Source organism: Pteropus alecto, unplaced genomic scaffold, assembly GCF_000325575.1.
Source record: "Pteropus alecto unplaced genomic scaffold, ASM32557v1 scaffold49, whole genome shotgun sequence".
Classification (NCBI taxonomy): Eukaryota; Metazoa; Chordata; class Mammalia; order Chiroptera; family Pteropodidae; genus Pteropus; species Pteropus alecto.
In genome coordinates, this window is record NW_006443131.1 from 2,399,076 (window position 1) to 2,423,344 (window position 24,269).

General features: G+C 52.7%; 2 protein-coding genes and 1 non-coding gene across 22 annotated transcripts in view; all 3 read right to left on the bottom strand.

The window, feature by feature from the left end:
- Positions 1-5,308: 5,308 nt before the first annotated feature.
- On the bottom strand, positions 5,309-10,486 carry HAX1 (HCLS1 associated protein X-1). 4 transcript variants are annotated; one of them, XR_001517921.2, is made up of 8 exons: positions 9,873-10,486; positions 9,113-9,372; positions 8,714-8,901; positions 8,221-8,272; positions 7,975-8,081; positions 7,764-7,854; positions 7,439-7,646; positions 5,309-6,355 (listed from the first exon to the last, which is right to left on the bottom strand). XR_001517921.2 is itself a non-coding variant. In XM_015598336.2 (8 exons), exons 3-8 carry the CDS (start codon positions 9,345-9,347, stop codon positions 7,558-7,560), a joined length of 762 nt encoding a protein of 253 aa, XP_015453822.1. In that variant the 5' UTR covers positions 9,348-9,372; positions 9,663-9,754; positions 9,873-10,485; the 3' UTR covers positions 7,384-7,557. The 4 variants fall into 4 exon arrangements, 3 of the variants coding, with proteins under 3 accessions (XP_015453822.1, XP_024896698.1, XP_006923624.1); XM_015598336.2 differs by lacking the exon at positions 5,309-6,355 and adding an exon at positions 9,663-9,754 and having other exon boundaries at positions 7,384-7,646; positions 9,873-10,485; XM_025040930.1 differs by lacking the exon at positions 5,309-6,355 and adding an exon at positions 9,663-9,759 and having other exon boundaries at positions 7,384-7,646; positions 9,873-10,485.
- Positions 10,487-10,920: 434 nt separating this feature from the next.
- The window catches only part of UBAP2L (ubiquitin associated protein 2 like), a 39,944-nt gene continuing 26,595 nt past the window's right edge, over positions 10,921-24,269 (bottom strand). For 4 of the 17 annotated variants that reach the window (XM_025040928.1, XM_025040929.1, XM_015598334.2 and 1 more), the window contains 10 exons: positions 24,088-24,142; positions 23,510-23,684; positions 23,096-23,168; positions 22,125-22,320; positions 21,950-22,038; positions 20,925-20,978; positions 20,233-20,314; positions 19,302-19,519; positions 18,742-18,847; positions 16,847-17,247 (listed from right to left, as the gene is read on the bottom strand). In XM_025040928.1, coding sequence (XP_024896696.1) covers positions 17,198-17,247; positions 18,742-18,847; positions 19,302-19,519; positions 20,233-20,314; positions 20,925-20,978; positions 21,950-22,038; positions 22,125-22,320; positions 23,096-23,168; positions 23,510-23,684; positions 24,088-24,142 — 1,098 coding nt within the window. In that variant the 3' untranslated portion in view covers positions 16,847-17,197. Of the gene's footprint in view, positions 11,038-11,064; positions 11,689-11,998; positions 12,503-12,917; positions 13,116-13,960; positions 14,029-16,846; positions 17,248-18,741; positions 18,848-19,301; positions 19,520-20,232; positions 20,315-20,924; positions 20,979-21,949; positions 22,039-22,124; positions 22,321-23,095; positions 23,169-23,509; positions 23,685-24,087; positions 24,143-24,269 lie in introns of those variants that run through there. The other 13 variants (XM_025040924.1, XM_015598331.2, XM_025040925.1 and 10 more) reach the window with 10 other exon arrangements.
- LOC112472187 lies at positions 20,388-20,522 on the bottom strand. Its single transcript, XR_003043581.1, has one exon. It is a non-coding gene; the product is annotated as a small nucleolar RNA SNORA58 (small nucleolar RNA).

The window sequence follows — 24,269 nt, forward strand, 5'->3', positions numbered from 1 at the left end:
CCCACTAGGAAAGGTAAAAATGCCAACATGAGTCATTTATGTTGATGAACATCACTGACAAAAAAGAGAATACTCAGACCTTTTGAGGATTTGGGGCAAAGGTTGTGAATTAGCATCGATCCCTTGCTCGAGCAGGAGCAGGTGGGGTCCAGATGATAAACAGTGTCCCCGCTCAGGCACGGTCCACACCATGTGCTCTGAGACCGCGGCCACACCCAGGGGTTATTTCCCCGTCTGTACACACATCATAAAACGAAAGCGAGCAGCCTTTGAAGTTGATGAACGCGCACATTGGTTTCTGGCCCCGGGGAGTGAGTGAGGAGGACCGGCAGGAGACCTGAAGCTGCCCCACGCCAAGGTGACGCACAAACACCACACGACATCCCAAGGAAGATGGAGGAGACGAGTGTCACCCTAAAAAGGCTTAAAGAATACAGGAGCAGGTGGCCCCACCTGCTCCTGCTCGAGCAAGGGCCACCCGTTTGGCTCCTGAAATAACTGGAGAGATGGCGATCGTGGCAGATGGCAGTGGTCTACCACAAACGTGACCAAGCGTTAACTCCGATGGCGGCTGCATGTCCCACACGGTAACTGCGTAGAGCAGTTGGACACAGCCCGAGGCCGGCGGCACGCAGCCATCATTAACCTGGTGAGTGCGCTGTTTTCCACCCACTCAGGTCAGAAGGGAGAGGCAGCAGCGCTTTGCTTCCCTGTGGGAAGGACAACAATATACACGTGTGCTCTGCCCCAGGAGTACGTCAAGTCTCTGGCCCTCCGTCATAGTCTGCTCTGAAGGGACCTTGACTCCGGACATTTTGAAGACCATCATATTGGTCCACTACACAGCAGGTCCTTGAATAATGTAAGGTTGATGAGATGCCATGGGAACCTAACTCTTACTGATGTCAATTGGTCTAGGGTAAAACCGATCATGTTATATATACATCATTTCGCTGACAGTTACAGAACTTATCGACGGTGACATGAGGACATGCTGTCCAGGCAGGTTGTGGAGATAGAACAGGTTCAGTTTCAGGCCACCACAAACAAAATGAGCATTGCAATAAGGTGAGTCATAATCTTTGCTGCTGCTGGAAGATCTTGCCTTTGATTGGTAAAAAATGTGACATCTGTAAGGCACAATAAAACAAGGTGTGCCTGCACGTGACACATTGTCCCTATCAGATCAGAAGGGCAGGGAGTGGCAAGCACGCTGGAGGCCCTGGAGAGACACATGGATTCAGAGAGCGAGGAATAAACACACCAAGATTCAGGAAGCCACCACGATGGCGAGGTGCTCAGAGGTCCAGTGGCCTGGGACATGGCGGGATAGCCTTCCAAGGTAAAGAATCAATTATTCCAACTCACACCTTCCACCACTACGAAAGAAGCATAATACCGATTTCCTAGGATTCTGGAGCATTTAATGTTTCACACGATATGTTTCTGACCAAGTTACCAGCTGCCACTGAAGGCTGTCAGCTCTGAGTGGGACCAAAAGCAGAAAAGGCCTCTGCAGCCATGTGACCCAGCAGCCCTGTAACGGGACATCTGCAGTAGGCAAAGATGCTGGGTGTTTTGGCAAACTCCAGTGAGAGAATCGTAATATAGACGCCCAGAGCTCGGGACAAAGTCATGCCGGCTGTGTCAGAGAAACACATAGCATTTGCAGAGCACCCTTGGGTGCTGCTGGGCTCGGTAGAAGAGACACTGACTGCAATTTATCAAGCGACCAAGTGGCCAGACCTGCCCCTCACGAACTGAACTGTCAGACCCTCCATGTCACTAGGAAGGCTGGCTCGGCAAGAACACGTTTGTGACGTGGAAGGGGCATCTCTGGGATGAGGTATAAGCAGGGGCGGAGGGTGCACGCGAGCTGCAGAGCAGGCGGCCTCGACCCTCATGTCATCCATCGGCCTTGCACTGGCATCTCTCACCCTCGGCTCACACCTGCGACCCTACTGGGGACTGTCTCAGTCCATTCAGGCTGCTGTGACAAAATGCCATCGGCCAGGTGACTTATAAACGACAGAAAGGGATCTCTCACAGCTCTGTCGGGTGGGAAGTCCAAGATCGAGGGGCCAGCAGATTCGGTGTCCGGCGAGGGCCCACTTCCTGGTTCGCAGACAGCTGTCCTCTTTTGTCCTCACGTGGCAGAAGGGAGCTCTCCTGGGTCTCTTTTATCAGGGAACTAATTTGATTTATGAGGGCTCTGTGCTCGTGACCTGCTCCTCTCCCAAGGGCCCATCCTCAAAATGCCATCTCGGCGTGCTTAGGCTCCAAGGCGGGGATTTGGCGGGGTGACAAGAACATTCGGTCCACGCGGGGCACCCTTGTGATGAGGGGCCAGAGGCCGGAAGCATCTGGGCTGGCGTGGGACGGCGGGGTGCCGGGAAAAGCCACAAACTGCGGCCCCGTTGCAGCGTCAGGAGCAGCCCCAAAGGCGGCAGAAAGAGAAGTCCTCCCTGGACAGCTTGGGCAGAACATCTTGTCGTCTACTTTGTGGAAAGAGGCGAGGAGGCTGAAGGGCGTGGGGAGCCACCGCGTCCCCCTCGCGCTTCCTCCTGGCACTTTGAAGGCAGCTTAGCGTTACTCTCTTACTCTCGTACTTTCTCAAGTCGTATGCGCTCATCACCCTTCAACCAGCCTCGTGTCCGGGGCGAGGAACGTGTCTTTGACCGGGAATACGACCCCGAGAGAGAATTCTGACAATCTGTGGAGGTGGGATTTCGTGGCTCCATGGTGGTGGTGGTGTGGGGGGATCTTACTATTTAGTGATCAGAGGCTAGATATGCTAAACATCCTGTAAGACCCACAACGAAGCCTTGTTCTATGTCCCTCATGACTCCAGCACGTCCTACCCCATGCGCACGCTGGTGAGAAGCTCGTTTACGATATGAGCTCAGACTGTTTTACATATAAACACGACGTCTTGGGTAGCGGTTTTAACGTACGCTGACTCCTCCAGTGTAAACTGAGGGGAGGAAGCGTTTTGTTTTGTTTGACACGTCAGCAAGGACCAGTCATCATTTCAGAAAAACATGTTAAGTAAGACTACATTTTCATGGTATCTGGGTGGCTACGTGACATCTATATTGGTCAGGATATTTCATTATGGAGGCTAACTGTGCCTGAGCATTTACATATCAAAAAACCTACTATTTTATTATAAATTATTCCTTTTATTTCTCCTTTATAGAAAACCTAAGAGTGCACACATGTATATGTAATTATTAAACACATAGATAATGTTATCAACACACTTCATTTCAGGATACTAAGTAGAGCGTTACCATTTTTTCATGTATAAAAGGCAATGCTGGTGGGAATCCTGGGAAGACAGCAGTGGCAACGAAAGCCTAGTTTTTGGATGTTCTTGAATCTCTTCATAAAAAGATTGAACAAATAGCAAAATCAGAGGCCAATTAAAAACATGGGCCAAAACAGACAAACAAATAAATAAAATAAAAACATTTACAACAGAACTAATTGACAAAGGGTACTTCCGAACCCTGCAGTAAAAGCGGGTGTGGACAGCAGTTATCAGCCGTGCACGGTATCAGTGTCTGTACAAGGAGCAGAGACTAGCAGCAGCGTGACCCTCAGGCACTGCCTGGAGAGCTCTGCAGGTCAGTTTCAGGACAGCTGAAACTGGCATGGACTTTACTCCTCCACTAGGGGGCGATTTCGAGAGGTCTCCAGATGGTTTGAAGGGGCTATAGCAGTCAGGGCCCTGTGAACTTTTCAAATTGACCTACCTGGTCTCCCTTCCGGAATGGGGCCCCACATTGATGAGAAATTGCTTGCCAGTTAAAAAAAAACAATTACTAGGATTTTGATAGAAATTGCATTCGATCTGTATGTAAATTTGGGCAGAATTGCTATCTCAACAATATTAAGTGTTTCAATCCATGAACATGGTATATCTCTTTGACTTAGATTTTCACTTCAGCGATTTTTGTAGTGTTCAGTGTTTAGCTTTTACACTTTTGTCAAAGTTACTTTATTCCTCTCTAAAGACTGTGCTTGCCATTGCTGCCACTACCATTATCTAGGGCTTTGGGTGCATTCGGACACCGAACCCGGTAGACCTGGTGGCCACGTCACTGAGCCTTTCCCTTGGGTGAAGGGTGGTGCAGGAGGTGGGGTGGTGGCAAGGGCTAAGTGCTGCTCCAAAAACTTGCCTAACTCCTTTGAAGCCGATGGGTTAAACTACGTAAATAGGAAAAAAAATCATCTCAGATCTCCCTTCAGCTTACCCTGGTGGACTGACTCCTTGACTGCAACTTTTTGGTTAAAAAAAAAAAAAAGCTTTGGGCTTTTCAAGGTTATTGAAAAGGTACTCAACGAACGGCCCCACTTATTGAGCGAAGTGAGAAGAGCCACAGACATATTAATGGGTGTGTGGGTGTGCAATGCCTTACAGGTATCTAAACTCTACCCTAGAAGGATATGTATGTACAAAAGCCATGGATAATGGTCCTTTTATTCACGTGACCTGCAAGGTAAATGAGATCCTGCAAGGATTGAGCTTGATCGAGTCTCAATGCTGTTTGATTTAGGTCCAGTTTCATTTTATTATTTTTTTTAATGGGATTTATTGGGTGAGAGGAGGGTATGCTTTACACGGAGACACTGTTCTTCTCATCCCTACTGGAGTGTGGGTTTTGGCTGATGAGTTCCTATCAACAGCCTGCTCTGTGCAATGGGCCAGTGACTGGCACCAAATTCTAGTCTTGTTCCATTGACATTGCCCTATTTTGATTTCATGAGCTTTTGGCTAGGGGGCTGATCGACCCAAGGGATTACAAAAACTCCCTGTTAACAAAGGTGTTTATTAACCCAACAAATAAGCTGGGTGCCAGGCACTGGGCACAGGGTGGTGAGAAAAAAGAAAATGGTCCCTGTGCCTCGCTGCTGACAGCCAAGTGAGGGAGGGACTCATTTTTGACATAATCTATGGGCTGTTTTAAAGCTTTGGGGTTGCCTGTTTGTGTCTCTGAGAGGTCCTCGGTTTTTAAAAAAGTCACCATCTTTCTACTTGGTTATATTCCAGCTGGCTTATTGTAAGAGGGGTGATCACGCAGGAAGAATCAATTGGGGGGAAAAGCAATGGGCTGCTGGATATGGGAGCTTAATGGCAGACTTCAGCAGTGGATTTTCACAGGAGTAGTGTGTCCCGATCACAAGGTGCCTGCGCTCTCTTCCACATGGCTGTCGCCCATCTCCTCCTTCCCATCAGTGACTTACTCAGTCCTTCCTTTACCCAAAAGACATCTGAATTATAGTTGCGCAGTGACATAGTGACTCAAACTCAAACAAAATTTTATTTTATTCCTTATCACATTATGAATGGAATTGTTCCTTTAATTTCATATTCGGATTGCTGTGAATATACAGAAATCTTTTTGATCTTATATACGTTGATCTTGTATCCTGAAACCTTGCTGTACTGTTACTACTAGTAATTTGTCGTTGTTGACGTCTTAGAATTTTTTTCTACACACAAGGTCACGGCGTCTGTAAATAGCTTTATTTCCTCTCCATTCCACATCTTCCACTGAACGAAATTTCTGGCGTCACGCACCAGCTAGAACCTCCAGGACAATGTTGGAATCGTGTGGTAAGAGCAGCTATCTGGGTTTCCTTCCTGATCACAGTTGGAAAAAGCATGTCTTTCGTCATTCAATGTTTGGTATAGGTTTTTGCTGATACACCTTTCATGTCTAAATATTATGCTCTCACATTTAATGCATCGTTTTCTTGGGTATATACATCCTAGCTTGGAAATAATTTTCCTTCGGTATTTTAAAAGCCATGCTCCACTGTCTTCTAATTCCGGTGTTGCTGTTAATGCTCCACTGTCTTTTAATTCCGGTGTTGCTGTTAAAAGTTAGAGAACATTCGTTCCCTGACCCTCTGTACGTGACCTCGCTTCCCACTCACCTTCAGGCTTCTCCTGTCTCGAGCCTTCTGCAGTTTCACACGCTGAGCCTTGGAGTGGGTTTATTTTCATCCTTGGTGTCTAGCGTGCGGTGGGTCCTTTCGGGTTAGAAAGTGATAATCCTTTACTTCTGAGATATTTCCTTATTTCGTGGATGATTTATATCATTCTAGTTTTTTTTTTTTTTTTGACTCCCCAAAATTTGTTTTGTTTACTCCTCTTTTGTAGCATTCTGTTCTGGTTTTATGAATACGTCATCTCACATTTCAAAGGACAGTAAAGACTTGTGTCCTTGCTAAATTTTCATCTTTCTGCACAGTCTGTTTCTTCCAAGGTGCTTCTCTTTGGTTTGTGTCCATCCTTCATGATGGAGGCTGTCCACAGATGTCTGATAATCTCTGGCTTCTCCATCTGTGAATAGGGTGGTACTCTAAAGACCATCTGTATTTATATACTAGAAGAATTTTGTTAAAAAGGTGGGAGGACTTGTACTGATAAAGATAACTACAGTATTTAAAAGTGTGATACAGGCACAAAGGTGGAGAAATAGATTAACAGAAGAGAGTAAAAAGCCCCGCACGGGGTTATGTATGTTGTGTGTATTTATAATATTTGTGTGTGTGTGTATTTTTTCCAAATGGATATAAATTGGTTTCCTAATTCATATCATATAGGAAGACAAATTCCAGGTAGATTTAAACACCTAAATGTAAAAGGCAAAACTATAAATCTTACAGGGAATAAAAGACAGCATCCATTTAACCCTGGGTTAGGAGAGATTTCTAAGATATAAAGAGCATTAACCATAAACGAAAAGATAAATTTGGCTACAGTAAATCAAATTCTGTTCACCAAAATATATAAGAAAATGAAAAGACAAAACTTCTTTACTATCACTGTTCTCCGTTCCCGTTGTGTGCCTCTTTAGAAAATCTCCTTCACTGTCATGTTAGTAGGATTTTCAGAGGCGACAGAGGTAAATAAACTTGTAGGACCTGCTGCTCTAAACCACAGGGCTAAAATTTTTTTGAACGAGAAGATGATCCAGTAATGTCTGTGCTTAGTTACAGTTTCTCTTACATTAACAAAATGAAAGCGCAGACAACAAAGGAAGACCTTTTACCCACAGGCTTCCTTAATTTATCTCGCGAACCATTCAATCACCGCGACCCCACACCCAGGGAAGCAGTCAGCCCTGCACGTCCACACACACTTCCGATGCAGCTCCACCTAGAAATTCCCCGGAATTACGGCCAGTGATCCCGCCTCCTCCACAGCCAACATGATTTCCTCCGGGCACCTGACCCCGACTTATCGAATCGGGTTCTGGGAGTGGAACGAAAAGCTAAGAAACAAGAAGGTCGTGAGCCAAGATAACTTGGGAAACCCTGGATGGTGCTAGAAAGTGGAACAGCCTTGACAAAACCAAGACTGAAGAATTAGCATAAATAAAGGTTTTATTGGTCAGTCTGAGTGAGTGATGGACTGACATACCCACGATTCACTTTTCCACACACCCAAGGCCCTGAGGTGGCAGGAGAAGCTAAGCCCGTCGACGCCGAGCAAAGGGTGCGAGGTGGACAGAACCAGAAGGCCTCTGAGGGTCAACAGGACTACCGGGACCGGAACCAACGGCCAAGGAACAAGTCCAGGACGGACGAGGCGTCATCGTCCAGGGCTGGAGCTGCTGGTGACTCTGGATCTGAGGAAGAAGCGAGACACGCAGACACGCTGAACGGCAGAGGCGACGAGAGGATGCGACTGCAGCGCGGAGGCGTGACGTGTCCCTTTCCCAAGGACTCCGAAGATGGCCACTCACCGTCTCTGGGACTGCCGTCTGCCCCCTGACGGGTGACTGTGGTCTCTGTCCGGCCCTCGCTGTCCACCACGGTCCGGCGCTCCTCTACCATCTACAAGGAGAAGCCCCGCCGCGCCCCAATGTCACCAAAGGCGGGTCCCGCTGGTTTCTTCACACGGATCCCTTTCCAGGGCACCCGCTGGCCAATCCCCTTCCCCCTCCCCCAGCTCACCCCGTCCGGCCTGGTGATCTTGGTCACAGAGACGCTCTTGAAGTAGGATTTGGGCTGGGGCTGCAGAACCGGGCCGAGGCCCTCCTGGGAAACCTGGGAATCAAGATCTACAGGAGGAGAGAGAGGAAACACTCTCCGACACCCCTCCAAAGAGTCTGCGGGAGAGAAGGGGACGAGCGCGGCACGAAGGGATTCGAGCAGGGAGGACGAAGGGAGCTGGCAAACGTCCTCTCCCTGCAGACTCACCCTTGTCCTCTCTGGCTCTAGAGTGGGGGGTCAAAGGCCACATATCGTCCAACTGCAGAAGAAGCCAAAGTACATGAAATGACACTTTTCGATCTGAAACTTGAGGAGTCACAGGAACCCGAACTCTTCCCAAGTTCCAAAACCACCGTTTCCCGGGAGATAAGCCCATCCAAGACCCTTTACTCACGCACCCCTTCCTCCTTCCTAGCTAGTTCACGAGTCCTTCTGCCAGAGAGCCCACCCGGACCTATGCTTTTCTGTCCTGTCCCAACTACCCTGCCTCGTCCGAGAATCATACAGACCAGTGGTGAGGGTTTTTTTGGTGACTTTTGTTTGTTTGTTTTTACAGGAGCAGAACTCCCATTTTCCCCCCAAAAAAATCCAACAAGCAGCTTGATACAGAAAACGACACACTAAGCGGAGGGCCGAGGGTTCCAGCCCGTGCACATGCGTGTCTCCCGCGGGCTCGCATTTCAGGCCCAGACGTACTCACCTTACGAAAAGGTCTCTGGGAGCCCCAGTCTGGTGCTGGTTTCGGGGAGTCACTTTGTGTATCACTCTCCGACACCCCTCCAAAGATCCTGGGCTGGTGACTATCTGGATACTTCAGCATCGAGTCCCGAAGGGTCTGTCCCTCCTGCCGTCTCTCACCAGGTGTCTCTGACTCAAGACCGGGGAGTTCTGCAGAAAGGTGGCGGGTAGATGAACGCTGGGGGTGGGAGAGAGCTGGATCTTTTAACCCCTCCTGAAGTCATCAGTCTCCTCACACTGGCCAGCGCGGACCCCCCCACCCCCCACCCCCCACCGGCTTTCTCCAGGCTCCTTATTTTACCAACAAGCCAGCAGAAACCACAGGCCCACCCGCCCACCTCCCTCCGGGGCAGCCACGCACCAGGGGGCCGGGAAGGCAAGGTCCAGGCTCCCATCTCGCTGAAGATGCTGTTGAAGTCCCGGAAGAGGTCATCGAAGCCGAAGTTGTCATGGAAACGCATCCCTCCTCCCGGGCTGAAGCTGAAGCCAAAGGCAAACTCCTCCGGGGACTGGGGACCCTCCTCAAACCTCGCGCTCCCAGGGCCCCACGAGGCTCCTTCTTCTTCCTCGTCGTCCTCATCTTCATCTCGAGTCATCCCTCCAAAAAAGGGATCTCTGCGGCTGGGGGTGGAGGCAGATTGGCCACCAAAAATTCAGCACTACTTAAACCAAAAAGTCGCCCCGTGCGGGGCAAAATGGAAGAGTCACAGGAGTCTGGGCAGTCGAGGTGAGGGTCAGAAGGCTGGCCATCGGGGTTCGGTTTCGCTTTAGTTTGTAATCACAGTCAGTCCTCCCCTCGGCTTTCCTTCGGCGTCCCCCGGGCCCGCCCCTCTCCCCAGGTGCTGCTCGCTCGCTCACTGCCCTCCTCCCCAGAGCCCCATTGTCTCCCCCGCCGGGCCCTGTTGCATCACCCCAGGCTGGAGAAAAGCTTAAGCTGCTGTTTCTCCTCCTCTTAACGACCGCTTGGGTTCCTCCTCGGGGTGAGTGCTCAATGTGGTGACTTCTGTCCTTGCCGCAGGAGTTGGGAGTGGGGAAGAGGATGTTTTTCCAAAAGCAGGCTGTTAGGGGTCGAGCTCCCCTCCGAAGACCCCGCCCCCCGTCCGACCCGGACCCGTCCTCACCTCCGAGGTCCGGAAAAGCCGAAAAAGCCGCGAAAGAGGTCAAAGAGGCTCATTCCCGCATCGGGACTCGAACCACCGCCCCCACCGGAGGCCCATTCACGCCGCGGGCCGCCTGCGCTCCGCCGTCGGAAACGGAGACGCGTCAGCCCGCGGTGCCGGAAAGCGGGCCTGCGAGGCGGACACTGTCGTAAACGCGCCGGCGCGGACGCGGGTGGCGCTCTCGGGGGCGAAACGCTCTGCTCCGCGGCTGTTTGCCGGGAGGGCGCGGGCGTCTGGACTGTCCCGCCCCAGCGACCACCTGCCTCCTGAGCCGGCCCGGCCCGTGACGTGTTCGGAGGATCCGACGCTAGACGGAGCCCGGCCGAGCCGCCGGGGGGCCGCCCGCCCTTCCCCGGCCGTTCCTCGACTGACCCGAGTCTAAGAGGGACGGGCAGTGCGTTTCAGCAGGCTCCTAGCACCGAGTCCCCCGGAGCTGGGACCCGCGGGGACACCCGCACCCCACTCGCTCCGTCCAAGTACCGAGTTTGTTCCGGCCACAGGGTTCTGTCGACGCCCCTGGGCAGGTTCTGCGACCGGCCGAACAAGGGTTTCGCGGGCGAGGGGAACCCAGTGGGGAGACTCGGGAGGAAAGTGGGAACTTGGGGCTCCGGGCATCCCCACCCTCCCTGCACCCCCACCGCAGCTCCGCCCAGTCTCCCTCTAGACTCCGGTTCGGGGTGGGGTGGGGTGGGGGTGGGTGTAGCTACCGAAGCGTAAGCACTGGCCGCCGTCGCCCGCCCGCAGAAGGGGGCCCCCCATTTCCTCCTGCGGCCCCTGCGCGGTGCCCTCCTCTCTGCTCGGCTGCCCCTCAGCCCCTCCCTCCTGCCCCCGTCCACCCACATCCGCTACCCCACCCCTTGTACTGGCGCAGTCTGCGGTGGAGGTGGCATTTCTGGAGGAAATGAAGATTGGTGGTGGCTCCTTCCAGGCAACAGGCCGTACCATTCTCGGGGAAGGAGGGAAGGGAGCCCCCCTCAAGGTCAAGACACTAGCGCATTAAGGTCAGGAGTTCTTAAAGGGCGAAGATTTCACTTTATTCCACTGCCTTCGGGGCCTGCTAGAGGCGGCCCAGGTGGTAGAGTAATACTTATTCACCAAGCTGGTCATCGACGAGACTGAGGATGGCCTAGACGGAGCAAGAATGGGCAGAGGCTGAAGGTAGAGGTTTTCTTTTTATATATACAAGACACATTAATCCATTAAATTTGAGGACACAGTACAAAAAAAAAAACTTCAACTAATTCATCTGACAATGCTGTTCATATTCATGACGCCATTTTTTTGTTGTTGTTGTTTTGTTTCCTAATAATAAAGGAGGAGACACAGGGCTGTTGGGCTGATATATATTTGGGGGTCCCCCCTCCCCCGTCCCCCATACACCACCAGGGTGAACAGGAGGAGAAGGAAGGGCAGGGCCCACAGCAAAGTTTCATAATCTTGAATGCAAGGGGAAAGGAGGAGAGGAAAGGGAGAAAAGAAAGGAGAAAATACAAATCCTATCATACATACAACAGAGTGGGGTGGTGTGGGAATGGACAGACATGAAGCTGAGGCATGGGGCGGGCCCCTGGGGGTGGGGGCGGCGGAACCCCCACACTCCTTTCTCTCTCTGATGCTGTTTCCATAGTTGCCAGGCTGAGAAGCCCTCTCAGCGGATGGGGCTGGGAGGAGGGTCAGGGCCTCAGTTGGCCCCCCAGCTGTAGCTGTTGTAGGCAGACTTGTTGGTCTGGGGCTTCTGCGGGATGGAGCTGGTCTGGCTACGTTGCCCGCTGCCCGTCTGCAGGGGAATGGGAGGATGATGGAGAGGAAAAAGGTGTCTAGTTAGTGGGACAAATTTGTGACAGGTTCAGGCAGAGACTTTGAAATCGTCTTGCCCTCCCATTCCCCGTGCTTAGAAACTACTCTGAAGCTCACTTCTCGCCCACAGAAAATTTGGTTTACACAGCTGCTAGGGCCCCTCTGACGAAAGAGCACCTCCAACTCTTAAACGGGGGAAAGACGGAAAGAGCAAGACGCCTGGAGAGACGAGCGCGAAGCAGTTCTGCTCCTTCGCAAGGCCCCTGCCCGCGAGGGAAGGCTCCTCTCCAGAACTCTGGCCTCTTGGGGACGAGTGACCACAGGCGATTTCACTCTCACCGACCCCCAGGCCTCAGCAAAGAAGCCCTGACCCCAGCTCCCGGCCACCTGTGGCGGAGGAGAGGTCACCTGCGCCACCCCGTGGCCCCCGGCCCTAGCACAGATGCCTCTGTGAGCCCACCTCAGGCGAGGCGGGAGCCCCAAGCTCCGGATGCTGCCCTGAGAACCCTTTCCATCCCGTAACCAAGTGCTTCCAGGGTCGGGGGAGGGGAGAGAGAGAAAGAGGGCGTTGAGGAGGGGAGGACCAGAGAGGGACGGGAGGCCAGAGAGCTCAGCGAGGTGTCTGTGTGTGTGTATCCCGATCGTGACCGTGCAGTCTCTCTCTTCAAGTTCCCTGCGGCTGTGAGGTGAAATGGGGGCTGGAAAGGAGTGGGTTCAAGCACATCACCATTCAGTTTCATTACCTGCTCCTCCTGCTGGCGCTGGCAACAGAGAATCATCTGCAAATATGGTAGCTGAGGCAGAACCAGGATATATGGAAAATAAAGGGACAAACTTTGACAATAGAACTCCACCATTAGAAGGGAAAGCTACAATGTGAGGGAAGGGGGAGGGCTGGGAGAGGTAAGAGGGGAGGTGTGACCCAGGCCTGACGGGACGAGGACAACTGCACTACGGGCGGAGGTGGAGGAGAAAGGCACCAAAGGAACTGGGCAGAAAAGGTTTGTTCGGTCTGGCCCCTTCTCTGACATCTCCTTTGCCGGCCACTCGTGTTATGTGCGCTTGTGTCTGTGTGTGCTGTGTGCCCATGGCTGGCGCTGGGGAGGATCGGGTGGAGGTCGCGGTGAGGAAGGGAAGAAGAGGAAAGGGAAGGCAGTTTTAAGGGACAGGAAGGAAGAGGAAGGGAGAGGAGAGAGGGCGGGCTGTTACCTGGCCATCCTGCTGTAGGTGATGGTGCAGGATCTGGGAGTGCGGCTGCTGGTGGGGGGTCAGGATGTGCATGAAGGGGGCGGGCGGGTAGGCAGCAGCTGTGGCCGGATTGATGGGCCCCCCACTTCCCAGGGCTGAAGGCAAGTTGAAGGAGGCGGCAGGAGTACCGGAATGGAAACCTTGTTTCTCAAAGGACTGCTGTCCGCGAGGGCGGGAGGAGGAGGAGAGAGAGAAGGGATCAGCGAACGAAGCCTCAGGACTGCTGAGCCCAAGCTCTCCCACCCTCGGAAGGCAGCGTGCTGTCCCAGAAAGGACGCTGCGCCTGGAGGACACTCAGGCCTCAGCCTGAGCTCTGCCCTTTAACGGCTGTGTGATCCTGAGAAAATGACTCCGTCTCTCAGCCTGTTTTCTCAGACATGAAACGGGGAATGCTCCCGACCTCTCGGCGTAAGGACCGAATGAGGGGATGGGTGTGGAAACACCATAAAACCCGTCGCATCCGAACACGGAGCGATCTGCTGACTCTCAGCACCCCACCCCTGGAGCTGGGGAAGGATGCGAACTCCATGGAGGCACCTTGAGCACTGGGCCAAAAAAAGAAAAAGGAAAAAAGCTCCGCCGGACACGCTACAGCAAACTCAAATACTCGTGGAGGGGAGAGAACTGAGCGACCCGATACAAGTTTGTGGGTAATGAGAATGCCTCACTTTCATTATGGGGGTGTCCCCTTTCCCACTCTGTTATAAACTCGCTCCCCTTCATGCCACACCCGTTGTCTTGGAAAGCTACGGAAAGGCTGGGAGGGGGCCAGCAGAGGGGGCCGGGACAGCTGCGCAGGAAATCACACGCCACCTCACCCCGTCACATTTCTCTCGTCTTCTCCCCACAGGGCTAAAGGTGAACTTCCTGGAGAACCTTAAGCCCAGCGCCCACTCACTTCCTGACACCTCAGGGCTGTGCGGGTTTTCCCTGGACTTCCTACCACTGCGACTCCACCTCCTGTGTCTGTCTCTCTCGACTTCCGGCCAGAGCCAGGCACCTACCTGGGTTTTGGAGTACACAGAACCCGAGATATCTGGCACGCCCGTGTTACTGGAGGTGACTGACACACCTGAGGGGAAGGAAACAGACAGGATTAGCTCGGCCCGGCTGCCTGACCCCTCTCCCTGGGAGGAGGAGACATGTGCACTCTTTCTGGCTACAGTCCTGCAAGGGAATTCTGGTCTGTTCTTCCAGCCTCAAGTCAGTCCTGAGGGATAAAAGCTCACGACACAAAGGCTCGCTAAGGGTTCCCTTGCCCTTTCCAGGTGTGTACTGAGTACATGGGAGTGAGGTGAGTTGTTTTCTGAAGGTACAAGGAGGCAGAGCAAACCTCACTAGCAAAGTTTTCAGAACACCACTGTGGCAAAGCCCAACGGGAATGTATTAAACTTTTACGTCCACGTCAAATCAATCTACCCCATCGCCACTCAGTCTTGCTCTGGAAGACAAGTAGTCTGGCTCTCAGAGATGCTGCCGGGCTTAGAATCCATGCCTCCACGGCACAGGTTCAGTACCAGAGGACCAGTCCAATTCACGCCTCATTCTCAGAGCTTCAGCTCACTCAGTCCAGCTTCTCCAGTCTTGGCGCTTCTAGGCTATGTCCTTATGACTTAAAGAGCCGCCACAAACGTGAATGTCCATTTACACATGTGAAGCGTGGAGAGTAAGGAAGGTAGACAGACGAGTGGACCATCTCCTACAGCCTAGGTGGAACACAACATCCGAATGCTATTCTGGTCCACAGCTTGAGCGTCTCCAGGAGATGAAGGCTCTGATCCACACTCCAGCAGCTTGCACGCGTCCGGCTGAAAACCTCCCTGCCACCACTGCAACCTTAAGGAACCCGGAGTGGTAGGATTCTTCATTCTAATTCGTACTCAGACTGAAATACACACACTACCTCCTGCGAAGGGGGCATCAAGGAGACACGAGAAAGCCATCGGGTAAAGTAACCCAGTGTCTTACTGGAGAAATTTTATGCAAAGATCTGAGGTAAAGTAACTCAAACTTAACTAGGAATTTAAAGCACGTTTTTAAAAGACATATTCGTTCTCATGAAATGAGATAAAATGAATCTTCAGAAAATCTTTTCATTTCAGTGTGTGCCCTTGGATCCTTGCTAGGAGCACTTTGACGGAAGAGTTTTCTAGAAGCACTGTACTAAAGTGACCAAATCCCAAACGAGGAATCCTCCGTTCACCCACAATTCAATAGCAATCCCCCTTCCAACTCCAGAACCCAAATCCTCCCAATGCCTAGGACAAAGGCAGCGTCAAAAGTTAAGCTCACCTTAAGTACACAGTTTAGAACCTTCGCAACAGAAGTGGCATCTTAACCTGGAAACCCCTCCCGCGTCACGAGTCCAGAGAGCTCCCGGGAGCAGCGAACACCAAGTAGGAAAAAGAAAAGAGCTCCGGGAAGCGAAGCAGGAGCAGACGCGCCCCCATCCCCAAAGCGCCAGCCCTACACTTTCAAGGCACTGAAGAGAAAAAGCAGGACGATGCAGCAGCTGATGAGTATGTTTTTTTTTTTGCCCTTTCCCTTTTCAAACCCCAGGTGCCCGTCTGGCAAATCACTGGCGACAGGCTAAAGTTTAAAAACAGGCGCTCAATTATGGAGAAGGCTAAGCTGATGAGGTGTGTGTGGAAGGGTTGAGAGATGGAATACACAGGATATATACAGAACATTTTAGAGAGAAAGAAAAAGGGATGCTTGACCTTTACTGCAAAGGCTCAGACGGCTTGCCAACGCCCTCGGCCATCTCACACAGCGGGGAGAAAGGACCAACTGGCCTCCCAGCTGGGTGAAGGGAGGAATTTAGTTCCACTGTGCCCCTCCCTACCTGACCTCATTCTTTCCAGAGTCCAGAGGCCGTAACTTGGACATTGGTTGAAGGAACTGGAAATGCAGGAGAAAGGGGACTTCTCTTGGTAGGAGCCGTGTGACCTCGGTGTAAGGATCAGACACTGGAGAAGAGTGCTGTTGGTCCCCTGCCCACGCGCCACCAGTTACGAGAAAGCTCCTCAGACTGGAGTTCGCCCGCTTTCCCGCCAACAGTCAAAGCCCCCTGGACCCCCAATCCAAACAGCGATGACCACGACGAACACCGTGGGAGAAGCGAGAACCAACCTCTCCCAGCATGGCGGCCCCTAGGGAAGTTGGGACAAAATCACTCGCGGCTGGGAACGAATACACGGAAGTGTGACAGCGGGGTTCCCGGCTGACACGGGGCGGCGGGGGGGACATTCTCACTGCCCGGGTGAACTCCGCGCATGAAGAGCCGGTGGAGTGCCAGCTGGGCCGAGTGGGGACAAGACTTCCCGAGTCAAGACGTCTAACCAGACCTCTCCAGCAAGTACAATACGACGAATACTCCACCATCCCTGAAAAGCCACCGAGGGACTAAGCACACCGTTCCAGGCTAGCACAGTTTCCGCGGCCCGAGTCATCGACTACCTGGTCACTCGAGGCTAGGAGAGCTCAGTCAGCCACTCGGCCCCGCGGAACCAGATGTGGGAATTACGCCTTGGAAGCTAGCTCCCGACAACAGCTCTGAACACCACCTCTGCTGCCTTTCACCACGACACGCCGCTCCACACCTGTCCGTCCTCCCCCCTCCGCTCACGTCAGAGGTGAGTGGAAGACTAAATGGGAGTGACAGCTACACCCAGCACGGAGAGTGGGGGTTTCCACCCAGCCCGCTACCAACCAAGCGACAGGTTGGGAAGAGACTTTCCCCTCCCCCACTTGCGTAAAGCCATACTGAGACGTCACCAGTTCTCTGACTGTGCGGGGGTCCGACTGAAAAGGCCACCCTCCACCCTTCATCCACAGCACAACACTGGATCCTAGTGTCCAGAGAGACATGCACGGAAAGAACGCCAGAGTTAGCTAAAGAAACACCACAGTTTATTGAAGACTACAAAGGTTTTTGTTACAAGTTGCAACCACATGCCTTCCAGAAATTAAAAGCAACAGCGGGTGTGTGTGCATCGATGCTTCGGAGGTGCTGCACCGCTCGGACTCGAAATGGGTAAGACAGGGTCAGACACATGGAGGAGGGGAAGCGGGGGACGGGCAAGTTCAAGAGCCCAGAAGGCATCCACCAACTCATTTCCCCAAGCCACGCAGGCCGTGGCCACAGCTCGGCAGGCTCTCCTCAGTGCTCTGGTTTCTGAAACAAGACTTCAGTGCAAACATACACACACACAAAACACAGCCCCCAGCCTTGGGCCAAATTAGCTCTCTGCCGTCCAGAAATGCTTGTAAGGGGGTGGATATTTTCTTCCTAAAAGGAATCAAATACATAAAAATAAATGAATTGAGAGATTGATGAAGAATGAGATGACAAGAACCCTCTGTGGGGTCATGAACTGGGGGGGGGGTCATTAACTGGGGGGGGGGGGTCTCAAAAGGGCTGTTACAGAACATTTTCAAAACTCTAAGGGAGGTAAGCAGCCAGGATTTCCAGAACCAGGTACGCCATTCTCTCAGATTACCAGTCACCTACCTCTTAAAATTCCTGAACTTGGTCCAGCTAAGATTTAAATCTAAGATTCCTGGAATGGGGCCCCTCTCATCAAAAGGCTGATAACCCTTCCCACGGAGTAGGGTGGGCCTTGCTCAGGGAGAGGGGTAGCCACACACAGACTCGGTATGAAATTTCAATGGGTGTCTCACCATTTCTTTAGTTGAAATCTTGACCTAAGTCATACAACACAGTACAAAGTTCCACTTGTTAGTTCCCAGACCTACTGCCCTCTGCTCAGCTCAGTTTCCTAGTCGAAAACTTTGAGCAATTTACCCACCTGGAGCCCACTTAAGGGTGATGAACACAGATGCAGCTCCAGCCAAATCACCATGAAATCATAGCTGAGCCAAGAATTTTGAAGGACATCCCTCAACTCCCACCCCAACCCCCAGTAACTGAACACCCTCCTTCCCATCCACATTCCTCTACAAGTCACTGCAAAGAGTAGACGGAATTTTTAAATTCAGACTCCTCCTTACTCCGTGTACTCCAAAGTGGAGAGCACATGTCAGGTATGGGAACGAGGGACGGGCTATGAATCTAGGTCAAGATCCCTCCATCTCCCTCTCTGCCGTGAGATGTGCAGACAGGGTCTGCGGAGCCCATCCAGACACAGGAAGGAACTGAAAGGCCGGCTCTCCGCTGCGGAACGCGGGAACGCAGGTGCAGCCCACTTCTGAGCGCCTCACGGGCATTGTGGCTTTTAGAAGGTGAAGGCGGACCCTCCGCCAGCAACGACCACTTTACTGCGGTGGTCCGGAAGTGCCCCACACTTCCTCTTGGTGTGACATACTCGTGCCCTGACAATCTACACACCATAGGCCTCCCAGCTAGGGAACAAGAAGGGGCTGCATGAGAAAAGCAGCACCACAAAGGGACTTCAGCCAGACGATCGCCGCACACAGGCCAGAAGCCCGCTCACCCTCAGTCAGTAAGCACACCCCCTTCTATGCTGTCAGCACCCTACAAATTGACACTCACCTCAGTAAAACCTTGGGGCCCCCTGCCCTGCTCCCCACAGACGAGGCCAGCGGCACAGCTAATAGCTAACGCCTGCCTCAGGGCAGTCCTGTTGTGGGCAGTGGACACAGGCTCTAGGGTCAGGCCCCTCTGCCGCTGCTGGGAGAACCCCCACGCAGCTGGACACGAACAGCTTGGGTGGATGGCAGTGCGCCCTCGCCAAGCGCCGACTTGCTCCCTGCAGCGTACTTAGTGACACCCCACGGACACCGAGAGCGGGGCAAGGCTTACCAGTGTTGTATCCGTGAGACCCGTACCCGCTTGGCTGCTGGAAGGGGGTGGCCGATGCATTCACGCTGACGTTCACGCCATGCTGCTTAGAAGAGGTAGGAGCCACCTGGGGAGCAGAGGGCAGAGCCACAGTGAGATGGTGGCAGGGGCCACCCACCCTGCTGTCTTCCTCCAGGAACTGGGCAATTGATGCCACCTGCCTGGGCGCAGGCCCGCTGCGGTGCGCTTGCTGAAATGGGGTCTCCTACTGAGCTTCCTCAAATCAGCCAGTGAGGTCAAGAAATGGTTCTATGGACGGGGGAGGGGACAGTGGTAGCGGGGATGACCAGCAGCCTGACGAAGCAGAGTTGGATGCTGCTGTGTTCCCTCGGGCTCATTCTGACACCGGAGAACCCCTCTCCTCCCTGTACCCCCAAACCTGGGCGCACACCCTCCCAGACTGGAAACAGGCCAGAGGCAGAAAGTGCTCCTCCTCACACACTGAAATCTTTGAAAGCAGCTGGGAGAGTGCCCGGGGTGGGATGCTTTCCCACGAGGGAAGGCCTAGCCCAGGTACTCACAGGGAACACGGCAGGCCCGTACTGGAAGGTGCTGGGGAGCCCCGGCACCCCTGTGTAGTACGGCAGGCTGGTGTAGCTGTAGCCGGGAGGCAGCGCCGGGTTCAGGAACGTCTGCTGTGTGGTGTGGTGTGTCTGCGTCTGGTTCTGCTGGGGCTGGGCCAAGGTTGTGGCCGGGGCCGGGGAGGAGGCATCCCCGCGGCCGAACTTTGTGAGGTCACCTGTGTCGGGACAAGCCAAAGGTAGCTGCCTCTTCCACCCCAAGCCCCGCCGACAACAGTGCAGGACTACTGCTGGTTTCACACGAGTCCAGAAAGTCCTGTCAGAAAACTGTTGAAGGTCAAGTCCCTGAACAACGCCCCTCTGAGGCGACATCCGGCATCACTCAGCGCACAAAACAGTGCTGGCCAGGGCCCCGTCGTGCTGTGGCGGGCCAGCCTCCCAGAATAAAGCTCCTGCGTGCCCTCCCCACCTGACTCATCTTTCATTCCCGCCTCCCCTCCCCTCCCCGTCCATGGGGGATACTCGTGCTGGATTAGAAGAACAAGGACAGGTCAATGAGAATGACAATTCAGGCAAAAAAAGAAGGCCCACGGCCTAGCAAGGCCACAAGACTGCCACTGAGTGGGGCAGAGGAGCAGGGACGAGCAGAGGAAAGCCAGTTCGGCCATGCCCTTCCTGGAAAATGCTGGAATATGGCTGAGAAAACCCGCCTCTGGAATCACGGAGAGGACGGAGGGAGAGATGAGAAGGACAAGCTGCCACGTGCCCATCTGCAGCGGGATTCAAACTGACGCATCCTGGCCCTCCACACCCATTCCACACTGCTGCCGAAGAAGACCCTCACTGAACTGGGTCCCTTGCTGCCACTAACCAGGTCCCTGCCACCAATCTCAACACAATCTTCCTTTACTCAGCCCTTCCCCAGTCCTACCGGAATAAGGGTTGCTGGCCAGGCTACCGTCCCTCCCAGTCAGCGGCGTGGTGGGCGTGGGAAACGGGATGCTGTAGTAATCCTAAGGGAGCGAGACAGAAGGGCAGACTCAGTGCCAATGGGGCCCCAGCAGGTAACTCCACAGGCCGAGGAGCAGCTGTGGGAGCAACGCTACTTGTCCAGCCACCCAGTTAGTTGGCAGGAGCTGGCGCGGGCTCCGAGTATTCTTGCATGCACTGTCCCCCCTGCCTGGCCACGAACGCCGTCAGGCAAGGTCTACGGGCATGCGTGCCAGAGAGCACGCCAAGCACACCAGGACCAGAGGTGCTCTCGAAGCTCCAGATCTCACCCAAGTGGTCTACGGTGGCTCAGAAAATAGATCTTTCTGGAATCTGAAGTGTTTGAGAAACATACAGAAAGCATCCTGAGAGCTCTGGAGTCCTGGTACAGATTATGTTAAAACCTGTTTACGTCAAAGGTGCCACAACTCTGATTTAAAAAAAAAAAAATTACCTTCTGTTAGAACTAGTCCCCCAACCCCTACGTTCTGATGTACCTTAAGTCACATTGTGTGCACGGGGGTATGGTTTGGGACAGAGGCATCTGTGACTTATCAACTGAATGTTTAAAAGAATCCCCCCAACACTAATTTTAAGATTGCTCTTTTCCTAAGCTCTACTGTACATACTCACCAACGGAAATCTCGTCTGAAGCATCTGCAAGTCGTCATAACCATACACTTGGGGCTGAAAGACACAAGCGTTAACAATATGACGTAGACCAATCATGATGGCAGCAACGAAGCAGCTAAGAGACAAGGTGAATCAACAAAATTCACCCTCATTTTGAGGAAAAACAAGAGACAGAATACTGCCTTCAGTTCTTTACGAGGAAAAAAGTGCACTACAGAGCTTAAGTGGCTCATGGATGGCCTGCAAGATTCCCCTGAGCTGCTGCGGACCCAGCCTGCCTGACCTCAGGGCAGCAGGGCGCAAATGTGGGCTACGCACCAACGACCTGCTCTACCTCCTCGTCCACCCCCGTCTGTCTCCTACAGCCTTCAAATCACAGCTTAAAATGTATCTTCCTCAGAAAGAGTTCACATTTTACTCCTGTTTTCCCTAACGTCTGAGTACTAAGGTAGCATGTGATTACTAAAAAACATACCGAGTGCTATCAAATGTGCTGTCTATATAATGTTCATCTAGACCCTCTCTCTGAGAACAAAAATTTTTAATAAATACCTTCATCTTGATAAGCACTGAATAGCTGAATCTGACAGAAAAAGCTGACAGAACAGGGCAAAACATTGTTCCTGTCAGCCACCCACTCACAGACAGTCTCAGACTGAGTGGGGACTGCTCTGCCCAGGCCAGAGCCAGCAAAGACCCCAGAGACAAGGAATCGATTCGACTGGAAACAACACAGTTCTCTAAGAAACTGAACGGCACTTGGGCCTCTGGCTTCTGAGGCCCAGACTATGTGTCTCACACAGACATAATAGGAAACAGAGGGCCTGGCCTCGGTTTAGGCCTTCCTCTCTGAACACTGGGATTTCCCTCCAAATCTACGAAGATTAGAAACTTGTTTGCTCTCACATAATATCCACTCGTTCATCCTGTATTTTAATTTTGGTCTCCCTCCTGAAGCCAGAGCCGTGAAGAGCAGCCACCCCACCAGGACCCCTCCTCTGGAGAAGGCCCTTCCGCTCACTTACCGGGTAGGCATGTAACAGCCCCGGAGCCATGATGTACGGATTAGGCAACAACGGCGGGACCCCAGGCGGGAGGTTAGGAGGAGCTTTTCCTAAAAGAGAAACCGCATCTTCACCCTGTCAGTTATCCCTCTCCTTGATCCCAAGGGAATGCCATCCGCCCTCGACGCATGGCTACCTGAAGTCGTGGCAACTGAGCTTCGTGTCGAGGCCGTGACGGTGGAGCTGCTGCCGAGGCTGAGGCCCAGGCTACTGCCACTACTGAGACCGGAGGAGACGCTGACCGCTGCGGGGGGTGCAGAGACCGTGCTGGACGTGGTGGAGAAAGTGCTGGAGGAAGAATGGAGATTCGCCTCACTCTCCACGCTCGTGTGCTTCAGAGGGGGGCGGGGCATGGAAGAGAGAAGGAGGGAAACGGTGGTTAGCCTAGTGGGCCAGGAGAAACCTCGTCTACCAATTATGTCACCATGGCAACTGCCCAACTAAAAAGGCCGAAGCAGGGGACTGGGTGCTCCTCTGGCAAAGCAGTGACAAGAATTGCTAGCTCTTCTCCAGGTACACGTTACCCCAAGATTCCTCTGGGAGGGATGGTGACAGAGACCCACTGCACATCATCGTCACTGTTCAGAAAGGCAGTGGAGAGACTGGGGACAAACCCCCCAGAAACCAACGCCATCGACCAGTGAGCAGACAGTTTAAACATGAAAAACGTATCAGAGCTTTCTCTCCCACACTCTCCTTCACTAGTTTACGAGAGGCCAGTTTGTGGCCGAGAAAACAGTGCAAGTTCTAGTGCATATCCCAGAGCCAAGAATGAGAACGGCCATACCAGTCAGAAAGGGACGTGCTTACAGAATTTGTCGGAGCATACAAAGCCCCATCAGCTTTGGAGTTCAAAAAAAGTTACATAAATTTTCAGAAAAATCACTTCCAGGGCTTTGAAAATTGGCCCACGGCTCTGCAACATTTCTGGATTTTTCTGCCTCTCTTTAAACATCCTTTTTACTCCTTTCCTGCAGCCTCAGATCGATTATCATTTTGCCACCGCATGAAGAAATTTTTAAGAATCCCTTCGGGGGAGAACCTTATGGTTGGCTAGCAGTCGACGTAAAAAAAAACCGCATTTCCCCGTCACAGCCCCACGCTTACCAGAAGAGTGGACGTCGAAGTGCGCCCGGAAGATGCTGATGTGGACAGGGAGTTCTGCTGCGTGGACAACGTGCTGTAAGAAAAAAAAAAGGGCAAAGAGGTTCCCATCAGCCGCGGTGTCATGGTTGCCTGAAGCTTCAGACGAGCACGCAGGCAAGGAAAGGGCAGAACGAGGGCGGCAGAGAGCTGAGACCGTACGTAAGTACAACCATGCGGTCAGCCGGGGTCGTGAGCCATTACGGCAAGAATGGATGTCGAAAAGGAAAACAGCCTCCTGTCTTTACTTCCTGCAGCTAGGTCACCTATCCGCTAAGCTAAGGTGGTCTCTGCCAGGTAAAGGGGATGAGGTAGAACCAGAGCACTTACACCAGCTGCCACCCGCCAACCCCACCCTGTGACCGTCGCCCCAATCACCTGCTGTGTTGTGTGGTGGCAGTATTTGGAATCTCCTCACTGTGGCTCAAGCCACCCAGGGAGGACGAGTGCTGATTGGTCGTCGTCAGTAAGGAGGCTGCAGAGACCGTTTCGCTGAGTGGGGGGATGCTAGAAGTGGAAGGTGAGTCAGATTTCACGGCAGAGCCTGTAGCACCTGGAAAGAAAGGAGTACGCGTCAACAGAGGAAGGGGAGTGTCTATAAGAAACAAAGAGGTGACCACAGCCCCAGCCCGCCCCAAAGACAAGAGTGCGAGTTATTTAATAATGGGTCGTTTGTGTTTAGGTAGAAGCTTTTTTTTTCAAATTCCAGGCATTTCACAGCGCTGACTGCATCCATCCAGTGAAGAGCGCCAGCGGGACGATCGCCATTTTAGGATAGAGAACGTGAAACTTCAGATGGGCTGAGAGTGAAAGAGCCAGGCAGCCCCGAGCTAAGACAACCAGACGTTGCGATCGCCGACCCAGAGCCCTTCCCACTACGACCCAAGAAATGCAAAATTCTTGAGAGAGGAGGAAAAACACTACAACTGAGAGGGCAAGGCCTGGTGCACACTCACCTTCGACAGATTGCGTGGTCTGTAACTGCGTGGCCTGCACAGAACTGAAGCCATTCTGGGACAAAAAACAGGAATAAAAGACAGACAAAATCAAGTGAATAGATCAAGCTGGCTTAACTTCCAGCAACAAAACTTTCGGAGAAATTCCGCAAGCTAACCGAAGAATTAACACAATGCAAACT

Bases quoted from the DNA above. Each gene is read 5' to 3' on its own strand.
- HAX1 (XM_006923562.3), bottom strand. From the start codon at position 9,925: ATGAGCCTCTTTGACCTCTTTCGCGGCTTTTTCGGCTTTTCCGGACCT. The intron at 8,902-9,112 runs GTGCGTGGCTGC...ACCTTTCTGCAG, and splicing joins CTTGCCTTCCCGGCCCCCTG to AACTCCCCGGTCTTGAGTCA. The intron at 7,647-7,763 runs GTGAGTGGCCAT...CTTCTTCCTCAG, and splicing joins AGACGGCAGTCCCAGAGACG to ATCCAGAGTCACCAGCAGCT.